The 17,069-nt window shown below is 41.5% G+C and overlaps 1 protein-coding gene across 5 annotated transcripts in view; it reads left to right on the top strand.

Moving 5' to 3' along the window:
- Sei (potassium voltage-gated channel seizure) overlaps positions 1-17,069 on the top strand; it is a 233,827-nt gene that overhangs the window by 70,078 nt on the left and 146,680 nt on the right. For all 5 annotated transcript variants that reach the window (XR_013493897.1, XM_078178798.1, XM_078178799.1 and 2 more), the window contains exon 3: positions 8,459-8,617. Coding sequence is in view for 4 of the 5 variants with exons in the window: in XM_078178798.1 (XP_078034924.1) it covers positions 8,459-8,617 (159 nt within the window). In the remaining variant the exon portion in view is untranslated. The remainder of the gene's footprint in view (positions 1-8,458; positions 8,618-17,069) is intronic.

Here is a 17,069-nt window from a genome sequence, read left to right as displayed (position 1 = left end):
GCGCGATGCAGTAGTCGTACCAAAAGTTCTTCAACTTTGGCGTCGTTCTCGTCGATGAGAACGCAAAGAATTCTCCCCGAAGACAGAGCCCAGACTCTTCATCCCCCGTCAAAGGACGCGAAACCGACGGAGGCAAACGCGGCTCTCGGCAGCCTCGGAAAATCGATGCCGGGTGTTTTACCCAGCCGGATGGATTATCGTTTTTTTCCTCCGAAGGAAAGCATTCTCGAGACGGTGCAGCCTGTTGAAAGACCGCCTTCCGATACTTTCTCTCCCTCTCTGGCGGAGAACGCCGCGCTGAATGGGTTCCGGGTGCGTTCAACCCTCTCCGCGTTTCCTTTCTGCGTTTCCTTCTGGTTTTTCCCCGCCGTTCCCACCAGTTTTTTTCTTGGTTGGTCTACAGTTCTACCCCCGACCTTCCCGCTTCGGTTTTGAAAGCGACGAGCGCCTAACGGGACCGGACTACTCGACGGAAACAAAGCAAGTGTGCTCGACGTCTCGTTGACGACGCCGCCTTGGTCTTCTAAATCTCATCTGGGATCACTCGATCAACAGTGTTCGAATTCTTTTACGGGCTCCGTGACCGAGCCCGGAGCGATCCCAGGAGCAAATCGGACGCCTCGGCGACGTTGGAGCGCTTTTTTTCCGCGGCTTTGCTCTTCGCCGTGGTTGGGGCTGACTTCAATTAAGTTAGAGTGCCACCGGGGTCCTTGTCGGTTGCTTGCTCCGCGCACACATTCTTCTTGGACAGCTTCTATTATTATTGCATCGTCTTTATTGCGCTGGAAGCATTACGGGATCCGATGTACAACGCCGAGGAAAGAAATGAAAACACTGTGCTCTCTATCGCATTGTAGTCCGGAGATCCGTAGCAGCGACGTTGTAGATGCGGCCTTTTTGTGGACGTCTTCACCGGTCTACGCTACCACCTTCTCCGGAGGATTCATTGAATATTCTACGTTCTATGCTATTGCGAAACTTTTTTGGCAAAAGCGTTCCCCGGGGTCGGTTCAATTGCATGCGCAAACATTTCGCTTGCTTTTCGTCACGGCTGAAGAACAACGATTTCGATTTTTCCAGGATCTCTTGGCGGCACACTAGTTAACATTAGCTCGTTGCCGAGTTGTATGTCTTCGCGGCCTTCGAACAGGAACTCGAGCAAGATGTAGACCTAACGAAGGCGCAACAAAGCAAGTGTCCTTGCGGCTCCGCTTAGTTCGTTGCCCGTAATTGAGACCGTAATTAAGACGGTCCGCCACTATTTCTGTCTTTCTAACTCCTTCGCTCTCGTTCTTTCTCTTTTCCTTCCTCTCTCCCTGCTTACGCTTTCACTGTGTCCAGCTCTCTTGCCCCCCCTCTCTATCTCTTGCTCTTTCGTTTTTGAACGTCGTTAATACGCCTCGCTCGAGCGACTCAGTCGTTGAACACTATACGGAAACGTTCAAACTTCCCTTTTGTATTTTCCGAGGTCGTTTCGCAGCTCCGGGAAACTTGTTTTTTTCTTGGATCGGTGTTATCCGCGTTTTACGGCGCGTTGCGCGCTCGTGCTTTCCGAAACAACCTCGTAAAACCGTGTCTTGCAGCCCCGGAGACCAAGTGGAAAACTCTGCGCCGACGATACGTCCCCTGCATTAACGCTTCATTGCCTTTCGCCGTGACAATTGAGTTTACCGTTCCGCGAGAAAATTAGTACTGCAGCGTGTTCAGCGAAATTTCAAGCTGCCATCGGATCGATGCGGAGGAAACATTGAATATTTCTCAGTCGAACGAACGTTTCGGTTTACCCTGAAAGACCGATGGGATCAAGAGGGCCTATTTAATTGGCTGGGCGGATATCGGCCGTGTAACGATTAGTCCGCGCGGCAGACGAGCGACCGATCGTAGCACGGAGATACTTTTTCCCAAAAAGTTAATCAGAATTCATAATTCCATGCGATGTTAATGAAACTCGATACTCTTATGTTTTTAAGATTGCTGAATCAATTTTTTAATTCACAGTAATTTTTCTATATTTAGCTACAACTGTATAATTGAAATATATAACGTAATCTGACAATTTTCATGTTAAATCAATCTTTTAATTAGCTATTAATGTCGCTAACTTATTAATGTCATTAAATCATTTTGTGGATAGAAATATATTTACTTCCAAAATAATTTTAACTCTTTGCACTCGAGTGATGATTCTGAGACATCACTAGAATTATTTCATCGCCTTCTAAAATGATTTGTATACTACCAAAGTTTAAATTTGAAAAATTGTTAACAGTGAAACTGTTGGTATTAGTCACAAGAATCAATTTCATATGTATAAAATACACTTTGTCAGATAAAATGAAAATACTAATAAGCTAAAAAAAATATTTTAGACTTATAGCTAAAATGGCTTTGAATGTAACGGGTTAGTATTTATAGTTCTAGTTATACATATTTACAGATATAGTTAATACAGTTTATACTAACAGTTATATTTACGTATATTTTAAATCTTGTAATGTAACCCTGACCTTAGTTAATTAGTTAGTCTTTTTTATTTCCGGTAACCGGGTCACTTTACTACTTTATTTAAGGGCGGCATATTACCGGAGCTGGTTTTAATTCGCCAATTTAGTGGCCGTTGGCTTTTTATGGGACGCGGGCCCCATACCTTCGAACCGGGGCGAGGGTTGACTAATCATTGGGGCCGGGCCATGCTACCTATAATACTTGAGAGCTGTTAGAGACTCGGAGTAATTTTTCTGCCATGCTACTCGGACCCTGACTCCGCTGCCCGAGACTCCCTTCTCTCTAACCCTCACTTTGAATAATTATAGCCACTGAATTCCTAATGAAAGGGATAATCATTATAGGTGTACGAAAAAGGATGGTCCCGCTTAAAAAATTAAATTGACCTTGCATTTGTAAAAAGAAGGAGAAAAGTATCTTGCAGGCAAATATTTTTATAACATTGTCTGGACACAATTAAATCACTCAACATTCTCTTCAAGACATTTGGCGTATCTTTAACCTCTCCACACTCTAGGGTACGTTTAGTTTTCTTAAGATTACGATTATTCTAAGTCTAAAGAAATTGAGGATCAATTTAAAAACTATTCGCTACAGAATCCCTCAACAATACTAAGAAAACCACATTAAATGGAATGAGATGGATGGTAAATAAAAAAGGACCAATTAAATAGATTGTTCCATACTATAAAAATTCATCCCTGAAGAGGTTAATCATTTGCCCCATATATTGTGTATTAAGAATACATGTTACCCATCACTTTTGAATCGAAATAAAATTCTGCCCTTCTATTATTAATACTTCGACGTTAACATAGAGGTTCACATTCAATAAATATAAATTATCGGACTCAATAAGGAATTTATTAGCAAGAATAAGAACATTAGAAATCATACTGCAAGGTGTTAACACTGTAACTACCAAGCTCTAAACAGGACTTAAGAATATTACTTTATAACGTTACCAAAAATGGATTTATTTAAACTTTGTAAAATGTCTACTATAATATACGCTGAAATAAAAACGGTTATCTAAAAATTTCTCAAGGAAACATTTTTACAATATCAGAAATTGTAGAAAGAAAAATTCGAAACTAGTCCAGTTTGGTCAGTTTAGTAATTCTAGTGTTAAAAATAACAAAGATATAAACAGCTCAACCTATAAACAGCTTTTACAGCTTTGTGTATACTTTGAAAATTGCAATTAGTTGAACTGTTTGGGAGAAAGTACCGCTGTGTGACGCCTCCGAAGAAGTTTTAGCTTTGCCGCAGCGTGGGGTCGCGTCACTTCTGGGATCGGGAAATTAATTACCGCCTCGAGAGTCGGCTCATCGTGTCTGAGCGATCGAGAGGATGTCGCGTTGAGCAGATCCCACGGGACGGGAAAGCGACTGCTTGTCCAGGGGAATCCTCGACGACGTGAAAGTTTGATAAGGCGGGTCGCAACATGAAAAATGGAATGGGAACAGGAAACGCGAAAAGCGCAACGCAGACCGCTTGGGGGTTGTGCCTTGTTCTCTCTCTCGCTCTTTCTCTTCTCTCTCTCCCTCTCTCTCCCTCTGTGTTCTCGATGCCTTTCTTCCTCGTATTTCAATCGGGTCTAACAAGCCAGCTGTGCGTGACCCGTCTGCGTGCGTAATTCCACCGAGAGACAAAGAGGAACGCTACGGAACCGAGAAACAGAGAAAGAAAGCTGGCCAGCGGATCGATAGGGACAGCTTGCTGTGACGTTGCCGAAGAAACCACACACGTATTGCACATATTAGCCGGTGTATCTAGACACAGTCGGCGCTCTGTAAGAACTGGGATCTTCCTCACGGAGCGATCATTCAATTTTATCGCCCTCTGTAACCCTCCTAAAGGAACATCTTTAGGGCTCGTTACAGGAGCCACCGGCTTTTCTGCTTCCGCGAGAAGGCCAGACAAATTACCCTGCGCGACACTGTCGACCATTTTCGAGACACTTTAGCCCCTTAGTTGTGGAAAGCCCCTGGGAACACGAAAGACAGTCTTAACACAGATTTCATTACTATTTAACTCTTTTATTCTATCCACTGAATTCCCACTAGTCACCGTCTCCGTCATTTCGATGATCAGATCAAAGAGGTATTCTAGTGTGATGCGGGTGTGCTTTTAATTTTGTTAGGAAACTGTTTACAAAGAAACTATTATGCACTTTGCAGTGAAGTTGGCAAGGTTTATTTGTGCGTATTTCAACGATGCTTTAAAAAATTTTTGGGACAAGAAAATGTTGGAACTAATGGCACTGCATACTCTCAAACATAGTCGCTTTTTAAAAAGGTCCCCTCATGATATCCGTGCTTTCGACCATTTTGCTTGTCTGAAAACAAAAACGTGAAAGTTCCTTAATTAGTCTGAATTTGGCTAGGGTAGGCACTCTAGGATAAAAGAAAAAAGTCGGTAATTAAAAAGTTGGAGATACCTTGTAACTTGATTACCAATTTTTCCGTATTTTATTAAACTTCGGAGGCTAAAAAAAAGACAGAAAAAATAACAATTTTTGGCGAATTTTAGTAGGCCCTGGAGTCAGACATGTGCTAAGTGCGTACTTAAAACATTGAGGTAATTGGTCAAGTAAGTTTCGCGATATCATGGACACCGTTTTGAGAAACATAATTTCCAGAAAAATGCATTTACAGTTCAGTATATCGAGAATGATATACAGTTTTCTCGTTAATATTCGGACTCCTTTTAAAACGGAATATGTATCTTTTTTAGAAGTGGACTGGACGATTTTAATTTTTTTTTTTATGACAGAGGGATTAGTTTACTAAACCATAATTAGAATGTCTTTTTAAAATTTTGTTATTACTCCGAATGACAAGAAAAAGATTAAAAACTCTCGTTTTTTAACATTTTCATTTGAACCTATAATGAAAATTTAAAAAATTTGTTGCAAATTCCAGTAACTTGTATGTATGTTGAGAAATTCATCGAAATCGGACGACCTTGAAATGAACTGTAAACAATTAAAGATTGCAAAAATTGCAGTTCTCTCCCGATTTTTGATATCTTTGACCAATAAAAGTGGAAAATTTGCAATTTTTAAAATCATTCAGTCACATATAACTTACCGGGATTTACAAAAAGAACTTTTTAAATTTTAGTTACAAGCTCAGATAAAAAGGTTGAGAAACGAGAATGTTTTATTTTGTTTTGTCACTCAAAACAACAGAAAATTTTAACAAAGTACAATAGTCATTGTCCAACATACTAGTCCCTTTACCATCTAAAAGAGATTCAAACCGTTTATTCCAGTTTTAAACAAGCTATTGCGTTTCAGGAATTGTGTGAATATTAATAAGAGTCACTGTGTAAGGTAGTCGCGTCTTTCAAACAACCATAACTTTGTAAATTTTAGAAGTTCGCCTGCGATGTCGCAGACATGTAATTTTGAAACTACATTCTTTGAAAATATGCAAAAAAGAAATTGATTTCTTCAAAAGTTCACACTAGGATACCCCCCCCCCCCCCCAACCCCCTAAATTCAATTTGTTTAGGTGCGGTAGAACCTCTTGATTATTTTTACTATTCCAACCTCGAATCTTCGAACTCCTGTTATCGAAACACGGTACGCATGTAACATAGATCGACCCAGATTTATCGTACACAAAAGTACGCAAAGTGACTATGGGTCGGACACTCGTGTTCATCAATTCGGATAGCCGAGCTTCTACTCCGCTTTTGTTAGGTTGCAAAAGAGACTCAAGCAAGAGCTCCGGCGCGGCAGGCTTTTGATTATGAAACCATGCATAAAGTCTTCGATTGATTTTCTCGCGTTGAATCACCACTTTCTCTCTTTCCACGAGCTCTGCCCATTGTGACTCGCGATTACATAATGATCGGTCGTCACTACTGCTTTGTCCAGGCTTTTACAAGCTTCCCTACTCGAAATTTTCCCCGATTCCGCGAGGAATAAATAGACCGGGGATAAAAAGAGAAGCGTGTCTCGGCGTTGTTTTCGTCGGCGCTTTCGGAATCTGATCGCGAGCCGGGCGGCGCTGCGCGGCGGTCGCTGGCGTTCCTGGTCGATGACGTTCGTCGATCTTTGGATCCAGGTGGCCGGTGGCACCGTTGGCACGCTTCTGCACGATTACGTTGCCACGGTCTTTTCCATCGGTTGCGCAAGCACAGGCCTGCGTCCGAATCGGGCTGATCAAACGCTAATCAAACGATGATCAAACGCTGATCGGACGCTTCTGTTTCTGGTCGCTTTTGATCTTCGTCCGCGGGACACGGTGTCCTTTAGCTGAGCCCCTTTGGACCCGTTCCAGGGTATCTTGACTCGTAAACACGCCACGCCGGCTAATTAGTTGCGTTCGCGGTGTCGCCCTTGCCCTCGCCCTCGCCCTCGTCGACATCGATGTCGACGTCGACGTCGTCGTCTCTGTCGCCGTCACCGTCGTCGTTGTTAATCGTGTTCCCGTGGCTACGGGCTTCCGTGACCTTGATGCTGCCCGCAAACACCGCGAGGAAGCTTTGTACAAGCGGCAGCGAGCCTCGTGTCTAGAAACAAACCAGAAAGTCTATCTTTCTTTGTTTCGATCTAATCGCCATTTACTTTCCCCGTTAGCAGACCTTGGTTCTAATCGGGTGACTTTGAATCTCGCGGATTTTATGCTCGATTAAGCTCGGCAGTCTCTTTGTTTGGAGCCCCTTTTGTCTCGAGTGGGGTTCGGATCGTGTAGGTCAGGTATCGAACCACGTGTATCTTGATCCTTCTTTTTTTTTTCCTGTGCAAGCGAACTGAAACCATTTGTTGCCAGTGTTCCGTGGAACGTTGAGGAAGGAACAAAGTGTGCTTGTAGAGATATTGTGTAGCGTTGTGCTTTCTGTGTCGAGTGAATTGTGTCTGTGTTGGAAACGTTATTTTTTAATGTTCCGGTAATCTTGCTAAACCGAAATAAAACAAACATTGCAAGTACATTCGGTAGATATCCTTACAGTATCCCAGATGAAACTAAATCGTTGATTAAAAGATCGGTGCTTCGATTTAAACGGATCATCCGTAGAGAACTGTTTCCCGAATCCATTCCTACTCGCATGCCTCACTTGCTGTAACCTCGTACCGAGTCAATGTTTCTATTTAACAAAAATCTTCGCGATCCGTGCGAATGTGTCCACGAAAGTTTTGAATTTAGTCCGCGCAACAGTCTCCGTAACGAACATTCTCGGAGTTGGCCGAATTCTCCGAGTTTGGAAGTGTTTCCTCAAAAAAGTTTGCGAGCTCCGGCAATTTTCCTTTCGAAAACTCGCCGATACGTTCGAATTTCGATCGGAGAATGTCGCTGTCGTCGAGTTTCCTCGAAACTGTGTCGTTTGTCGGGACACCAGGGTCAAGAGTTGCGACACGCGTCGCGATAACACCGATGATCGAGCGGCCGCGGATCCTCAGATCAACGAAGCGGCGCAATCGCGTTACCCCACTTAGCAAATTTTACGCGGCTTCTGCAACAATCTTCGGTTTATGGTTGCATTACCATGAACGCCGGTCGGGATAAATATTTGGATCGAATCCAGATGCGTTTTATAGGGAAGTCGGCCGCGGTTTTATGCCGTTCGGTTCTTTTTCATCGCCTCGCGTCCGTCTAGCCTGTTCGCATTCGAAACGTTTTCTGGTCTAACAGTCGTTCGGTAAACGACGGTTCCGAGTATTTATCGGCTCGCAGGTATTTTCGTTCCGTTTAACGCGACCAATAAGAGCCGCGTTCTTTTTTGCTCGCCTATGAAGTTCTGCTCTTGTTTCCTTTGGAATATTCTCTATAAAAAAGCTTGCAGCGTCCGTTGAATTTCAGTTGAATTTTGATGAAATTTCGATCGAATTTCGATCAAATTTCGGCTGAATTTCGATTGAATTTTGATCGAATTTCGGCTGAATTTTTGCTAATTTCTGCTAATTTCTGCTAACGGAGCTCCGAACTTTCTGTTCCAGGCACCAAGTTCTTCTGCAGCGAGGTGATAGCGTTAATCAGGAGCGAGGTGGACGACATCTGCTTGCAAATCATAAACTTCGAGGACCTGAGCTCGCAGCCGCCCCCGCAGCCTGCGATCCCGTCCCCAAGTCAGACCAACAACAGGCTCGTCACACGCTGTAAGCAGCAATTTTTATCGTGCTTCTGTTTTTCTCTGTTTTCATTCTCGTGCCGCGGCGATGCTAATTGTTGTTGGTTGCATGTCATCGTCTCGTTGTCGTCGTTTTCATTGTCGTTTTCGTTGTCGTCATCCGTCGTCGTCGTTTCGTTTCGTTCGACTGTGAATGCAGAAACGACTGCGACGACGCGACGACTGAACCCTGGAACATTAGGGAAAAGATACTGTCCCTAGCTCGCCTCTGTTTGCCCTATTTATTCTCGTAGACATATTCTGCATTCTCTGTGTGTTTTTTTTCTTCTCTCTGCACGCTTCGCTTTCGTTGTGCAACGTCGAGGACACTAGGTCACGTAGTTAAGTGTTAACGCTGGGTGTGTCTGTAGGAGCGTGCTTGAAACACACTGCGACCTTCCTTGTCAGTGCTACTGATGCACGAAAGGTGCTTGTCAAAATTACCACCGGAACGCTTTTTGTCCGGCAGAATGGAACTCGCTGAATCCTTCGTGTCGCCTTGCTAATGAAATGTCCACGAATAAATCCGTGGATACCAACGCCGAAACCCTACTCCTCTCTCTCTCTCTCTTTCTCTCTCTCACTCTCTGTCCTTTTCTCTTTCTCTCTCTCTTTCTCTTGTCGCAGGGCACCACGGGATTCAAGTGTTTCAGAGAAAATTTTCACGAACTAATAGCCTTTGTTTATTCTGATTGAATTTAATTACGAGAAGTCATTCGAGATGTCGCCGAGTTGCTGCTCCAAATTATTCGTTAGAAGATACAAATATGTGTTTTGGGATGTCTTCCCGTGTCGAGCGGCAAAGAACTTCGTCGCGAGAACTTGTTGCGAGAAGTTTTCTAATTGAGGAAACGGAGAGAGTCTTCCAGTTGTAGTGTCATGAAGTCAAGATTTTTCGGTTATTGCCGCGAAGAAGGAAGTTGTTTCGTTTCGTGCTTCGCGAGACGTGCGCTCCCTTGTTTCTTTTTTCAGCGGGCTGCTCTTATTTATGAGATTAAACAAGGGATGCAAATGTCGGGCGTTGAAACGCGGCCCGCCCCGACAATTTTTCCGTGGCAAGTGTGCTTCGAGTGCAATCTCGCTAGCACCCTTGACATAATAAAACGAGTCGAAACTAATTAAAATAATTAACTACCTAACGCCGGGATTTAAATGCCTCGCAGCGCTCGCCGGGACGCGATGTTCAGAGGACCCGATGAATAGTTTCCGGAAACTCGGAGCGGAACTAATCACCACCGCCTCTATCAGACGGATTTCAATTACCTATCCGTCGAACCTTGATAATATTGTTCTCGTGGCCCGTGGCTACTTGGGAAAGCATTGCTGTTAACGCTTTACACTTTTTTCCCCGAGAGCGTTTACAACCGCTTCGACATCCCAGACATCGGAACGTTTACTTTTTATCGCTGCATTTCACGCGCAAATTGCACGCTGCACCAGAGAAGTACGATCTTTACTCTCGCACACGTTTATCTTCACTTTTTGCTGCCTCCATCGATCAAAGCGTTCTACCCTTTACACTCTGCTCGAAGGAAAACAAAGAGAGCCTTGATCTGAGCTCCGACTTCGATCCAAACTTCATTGTTGGCTCGAGACATTAATAACTTTTTAACTACACTTCGACCTATCGGGGCGATTAACTTTTACGCGATCTCTAAACGCGTTCCGCTCAGTTTCTTAACTTTCGGAAAATCGATGAAACCGGTGGACGATTTTGTGTAATACATATTGGTAAAACCAATATGTATTAATAGATTTTTCAATGATTCTGTTATACTAGAGGGAAATATAAAATTATTGTTCTATACGATAATCCAAAACGAAATTATTAGTTTATTTTCCTGACTAGCTGGTGTACGAATGAAATTTTTATTCCAATGCAATAATTAAATAAAATGTTCTTAAATGTGAATTGTGGACTCTCAGAAATTATGAAATGTTTCCTAGTAGATATGGTACATTAGCAGTCTTATCGAATTTTAAGGAAGATTTATGTTTTATAGACTGTACGCAAATTCTTCATAACGTATCTGACACGATATCATAGTGCAAGAGGGTTGCGCGACGATTTAAAATAGCGACATTTAAGAAAAAAGCAGTTGACTTCCAAATCTCCGGAACGACTCCACTTATAAAAATAATAAATGCACTGCATACTATGCTTCTTCGAACCACGCTATTTTTAAATTAAAAAATTTGTTATCCAATGCATACTTTGGAAATTGCAGAGGGTGCACAAGTTGCATGAATCACACTGTAGATTTTCTTTTCTTCGTAAGAAATGATTACAATCAAAAAGTTCATGTATCGTAATCACGAAGAAAATGGGACTTTGCCATACTTGGACGAGTCTGACTCGCGATGGATATCTCCAGTGAGAACTTGTTAAGTATGAATGTTGTTCCGTTCTTTTAAGCCAGAATAAATTTCATTTCTCATGTCCTGATTATTTCAGCATTCAAGAAAATGTCGGCACGCAATAAATATACATTTTCCTTTTATTTTAGCAAGGGGAGTGCCTTAAAGAGCCTTAAAGTTACCGATTTGTAGGAACTTTATACTATATCTTGTTTCTCTGTTTAGTTATCTACGATTAAAGTTTCATTATCACTACAAAAGCTCAACAAGCTGTCCGCAGTTCGTAATTGCATAATAGTTTTGCGAAAACCAGTACTTTTATATTTTTCAGGTGGCTAAAAATCAGTCATTATAGACATAAGCTTTCTTTTCAATTTATTTTTTATGAAATACAATACAATAATTTTCTGAAATTTGGGTATAATTATGTAATTGGAATATAAATATGATCATTTTAATTTTAAAGTTTTTAACGTTTCCATGTTGATGGCTACTACTCGCTGCTTTTAACTTAAGTACCTTAAAAAGGCCAGAGCCGAGCAAAATCTTTTTATCGGATACCACAGTCCACATTTTACTTTAAGTAACGAATCTAGTTGAAGAAGATTTTTTGATGACCAATACAACCTTTTTCTTACTAACATAGTGTTATGTAACCGGTGGAACAACCGTCATATTCGACGTCAGATTCTACGTAAAAAAGTAAATGAAAAAAGAAAAATATTTTTTCATCGAAGGCTCCGTTTCTGAGAAAAACTATATGGGAAATATGATACTGTTGAATAGTAATCAAGTGGCGCGTCTGGTCACTACATACCAATTCTACTTCTCGTTATACTACGAGCTTCCAACTCAGTTTTCTCGTAAACGGCGCTTTAAATGAAGAAATGTTGTTCCTTTTTTACTTATTTTTTAACGTAGAATCAACCCTTATCTAGTTGTACCACCAATTATACACTCTGTATATCAGAATGAGACAAAGAATTAGTACAACACTTTTGGAAAAGATACTACCGTGCGGCAGTTCGTGAGCACCAGTTGCCCTGAATTTTGTTGCAATAAAAATCTATTGTATGTCATATAATGGTATACGAGATAGGTGAAAAATCGCGATATAATCGACTAGAGGATGATTCCACATGCAAAAGTAAATTGAAAATTGTTTTCGAGAAAGAATAGGTTGAAAAAATAATACTATTGAATTGGTATCAAATAAGCGCGTCTGACTATAACATATCAATATTACTTCTCGTCATACTGCATACCGTACAAACTATACGAATCCTTAAACTTACTTTCCTGGGAAATGCATTTTCAAATGAAAAATGTTACTCTTTTTAACAACTTATTTTTCCATGTAAAGTCGTTCCCTGATCGGTTGTATCACAATAATTCACCTATCTCGCACATTGATAAACAAGAAAACGAGATGACTAAGTGTAAAAATTTCATTCAAATCGGTGACAAAAACTCTTAGCTCCTCGTAAGAAATTATTTGAATCGAAGAAATCTGAATCATTTTAACTGTGAAGACAATGGTATGTCACGCGATAATCTTCGTTAAACTTGATCGAAGATAGCAATATAAGAATGAAAGTTATCCGTGTCTCGATCCGTCGTAGTCCAGGGACGGTCTAGGTCCGACCAAAACCGGTCCAATCTCCTTAACGACAGGAGGACGAGTCGTGGGCCGAGAAGACGGGGACGCGCAGCAACACTTGACGCTCGACACGATATCCTGGCCAAGACGTTTCGTGCCTCGCTCGCATATAGTTTCCTGCGGCTTTTAAGCTGGAGGATCATTATTTTCTGCTGCACCGATCGGTATAAGACAGCGTCGCCGGCATTCAGGGCCGGCCCTCTCGCAACTGGGCCATGTAACACACACGTAGCCTATCTTTCTCTTTATCCATTTCTTTCTCCCACTCTTTCTCACACTCTGTCTCTTTTTTCTCTGCCTCCCCCACTTCGCCCTTCATTGTGGCGAAGATTATTACAATCGGAGATCGGGGTCAGATTTGTCCGCATAATGAGCCGCGCAACGATATCCTGCGCCATTCTCGAATTACTCTCTTGCACGTCCTTCCGCGTGTCACGTTCCGCGCGGACGAGCTTCGATCGCGCGCTCCCTTCCGAGCGTGTCACTGCCAGGGAAAGTTTACACCCGGCCCGTATCGGGTTCTCGTACAAGCTGTCCGGCCGATCGAATCGCGTTTCTCGCTTTTCTCGCTTTTCTCGCCGATCCGAATGGAAATTTTCCAAGGGGAATCGATTCTTTTCGGCGGCCGAACTTTTCGCGGCGTCGCCCGCCGATGTAAATTCGGGCTCTTGACGAGCCGTGTTGGCGCTCGATCAAATCGAAATGCTGGAGCCGGGGAAATAACATTTGCCGAGGGCGGGGTTAAATCAATTTGACGCGTACACGCGCGCATTCGGTCGTTTTAATAGATGAATGGACGCGTCCGACGATCCATTTGTCGGACGTGTTTACGCGGCTATGTCACCGCGCGGATTAAATATTCGTGCGGCACACTGAAAATATCAAAGCGTCCGATCGTTGCTTACCGGCTTCTCTTATTGTAATCAACGCGCCGCGGCGCCCAGTCAAAGCTGCGGATACGCTGCCGAGTAACCTGTCACTGCTTTTAGCGAGAGCGGCTTGCATCAACGTGTCCGCTCGACTGAGAATATCGTTTACATATTGTTTCGCTGTCCTGAGAACGACTACGGCTGAGAGAAATCACCCAAAAGCGGTGCAAAAATATTTTCTGTTTCAAATCATATACTTATGACTCTTTTTTTATTATCTTTTTTTAAATTAAGGTTTATATATGTGGCCTTATTGATATGGAATAAGTAGTCGTATTCATTTTTTACCAACACTTATACATTTTATAGTTATAAAATATAGCTGTTAAATATAGATGTTTGAAAACTAATTTTTCGGATTTCTAATAGTATATGATTTTATTAATACGGAACGTTTAATAGCATTATTTTTTAAACGACAAATATAAATATATAAGAACAACTGTTCAATACTGGTACGAAGGAATTGCCTTTACATGACAAAATTAAGATCTTACTTTACACAACAGTACTAACTAAATTACCAAATTCTGTTAAAAATGAATTATACATTAAGAATGAAAATAAAAATATTAAATGACATGAAAGTCGAAGAAGATTAGTAATATCAAAATGAAAGTAAAACATACCTGGTTCACTGATTCCTATTAGTAATAATAAGGTCGATTCATAATGCAGTTAGGTGGAATCTATTGTTCGTATATACTCACTACAAGTCACCGAGACAGAGAAGATTTTGCTTTTACTAAACACGTAAGGGCTAAAAACAAATAAAATAAAAAAGGAACGAAACAAATAGATATAAAGAAAACAAAATAAATGTTTGATAAAACGACGGAAGTTATTTATGACTCGACCTAATATATAAATTAAATAAATAGCAGCGCATAAGACGGTAACGAGTGATAAAGTGTTCAATTAACTATCTGTAAAGTTTTTTTTTATTGAAGATACATACAGTAGACTTCTCACCGCTTTTGGGTGTCTCCAGTTTCTCGTGTTTAAACCTGCGAATATACTAGAAGCGACATTTTTTTCGAGAACAACTTGCACAGGTGGTTACACTTGTTCAGGAACATCGTGTATATATTGTTTTGCTGTTTTGGAGCAACTGTGGCGAGTTAGTTCAACTTGCTGGCTGCTATCTCATTGGTGTTTACACGTGTCACGAGTGTCGCTCTGGCAAGACATGTGGCAAGTTACTTGCTAATGCATTCATACGTTAACACCTTGACTGCGATGTCACATGTAGGTGACAGGATTATTTCCTCAGATTAAAACATTAGTTTTTAACTAACCTAGAGGATGATCCATTTCCATCTTTAAAATTTGTTTCTTAAGTGGAAGACGGAATTTTTCATGATTTTCTGAAATCTCTATTTCAATATAATATATAGGCTTCATCATTATGTACGAGACAATAATAATATTATGGCATAATAATATCATGTTCTCTCATCAATAAAATTAAATAATATCAGGCAAATGTTGCCAAAACGTAAGATGCGACATGTGACACCATCCCACTGAAATCATACGTCTTCCAGATCGAAATCAACGATGTCGTCTCAAAAATTTAATCTCTGAACTTTATTGTTTTTAAAAAATTAAGATCCAATCACGTGACCACAATCAATACTAAATAGTAACTTTCTGTGCATGAAAGGATCTTTCTTGTTCAATCTGAGGATTCTCATTTCTTTATACAGGGTATCCTGAAATTATGTTAAATCTGGGAAAAATGGGGATCATGATGTCATTTAAAGTATGTTTTTCTTAATTGCAATTGCAACCCGTGGCTTTATTTACCACTTATTAAGGAAAGATATTAACCAATGAGAGCCGAGATCAACTGGCGCGAGATGGCCGAGGCCAATGCGCTGAACTCGATATGGTTCATTCGTTGGTTATGTCAGCTTACACCAGCTGATGTCTCCTCTCATTGATCTCTGTTTTTCGTTAATAACTAGTACATAAAACTGCGGATTGTATTATATTTGTGTTAAGGAGAAAAATTAGTTAAAATGAAATCCTTTACTTCTCGATTTTGCATAATTTTTGGAACACCTTGTATATAGCAATTCTGATTATTAAGATACATAAGATATGCGAAAATGCGCCTCACTGCTGAAGAAAATTTTTATAGATCATTATCGACTATTGTGATTGAAAAAACGATATGTATATCGCAGTAGTATCGATAATACTTAGTGCGAGCATAAATATAAGCAGACGTCAAGATATAGACAATATAAAATCGTAAAACTTGAAATGAATCATCCTGTATTATTCTTTCCTCGTTTTATTAGATTTGTGAAACGTATAAACGTTGGAAAGCAATAAAAACCATACAACTTAGATTTGAAAATGAATTTTTACGCTGATATGCCTTCTCAGGTTGATTAAAATCTGAGAAACGTAAGGATGTTGAAAAATTGACGGATGTTGTAAAACTTATATCTTTTCTATCGTAATCTGATTACAGAGAATAATTTTATGTCGAAATTGTTAGTGTGGCAGTCAATGTGTTAATGCCGGCTAAATGATCGCTGGAACATGCGGCACAGATTTTCTCCTCGGGCAGCAGGCTCTTATGAGAAAAGTTGCTAGGTTCGTATCGAGGGGCTCCTTTGAACTCCCGTTGACCGTAATTGATCCAGTGGCTTTCCCCGAGGCTGTTCCCCCGATTTTCTTTGTCTTCCCGGCACGCTGTTCTTGAAGTTCCCGAAGTTCTCGAACGACCGGTGCGCCGAACAGCCTCTAGCTTTCCCGCGAATGCTTCAAGCCTCGGAAAAATCGAAGTTTCCTGGGAAATCGGTGGCTTTCCCAATCAAAGTCTCGTTCGTGCCGTCGCAACGTCTCGCATCGTTGTTCGCCAGGGTCGTTTGGCATTGTCGGTGCGCGTCCACTTTGCTGCGCGAAGACACGCCGGTATACGCCGGTACACGCGTGCACACGCATGTCGGAGGAAGAAAGGTGTGCTCGCGTTTTATATCTGGAGTGTTCGCGAAACTATTTTTAGAATGACGCCGCAGAACAGTTGGTGGACGTGTGTGGCGCGCCTAACAGTTAACCCTGACCTGGTAATAAATGTTATACCCCCGTATAGGAAGCTATAGACACCCCCACCTGCCGGCTGATAATCCACCCTCAGTCTCTGCGGGCGAATCAGCTGATGGCTACGACGTCGGCGAACCAAATTGATTATTAAAATCGAGTACGAGCTGTCGCTGAACGATCCGCTTGCACGCGCAAGTCTCTTCCTACGAATTCTCACTGGTTTCGCAATTTTCACTACTTTCGTTGCACTGTTCCGTTCCCGGAGACATCTGTAATCGATGTTTCCTGCTAACCCTTGTAAAAGGTTGCCGATTGGACAACGTCAATACGAAAATGATTTACTTTAGAACTATAAAATATATTTGTTTGGAGCTAAATCTATTGGATAATTAAAGAGTCGGTTACTATGAGACAACCAATTGCTTCACTTGTTT

Source organism: Augochlora pura, chromosome 4 (assembly GCF_028453695.1).
Source record: "Augochlora pura isolate Apur16 chromosome 4, APUR_v2.2.1, whole genome shotgun sequence".
NCBI lineage: Eukaryota > Metazoa > Arthropoda > Insecta > Hymenoptera > Halictidae > Augochlora > Augochlora pura.
Note: the sequence above shows the minus strand (reverse complement) of the source record. Positions and strands in the feature narration are given on the sequence as shown.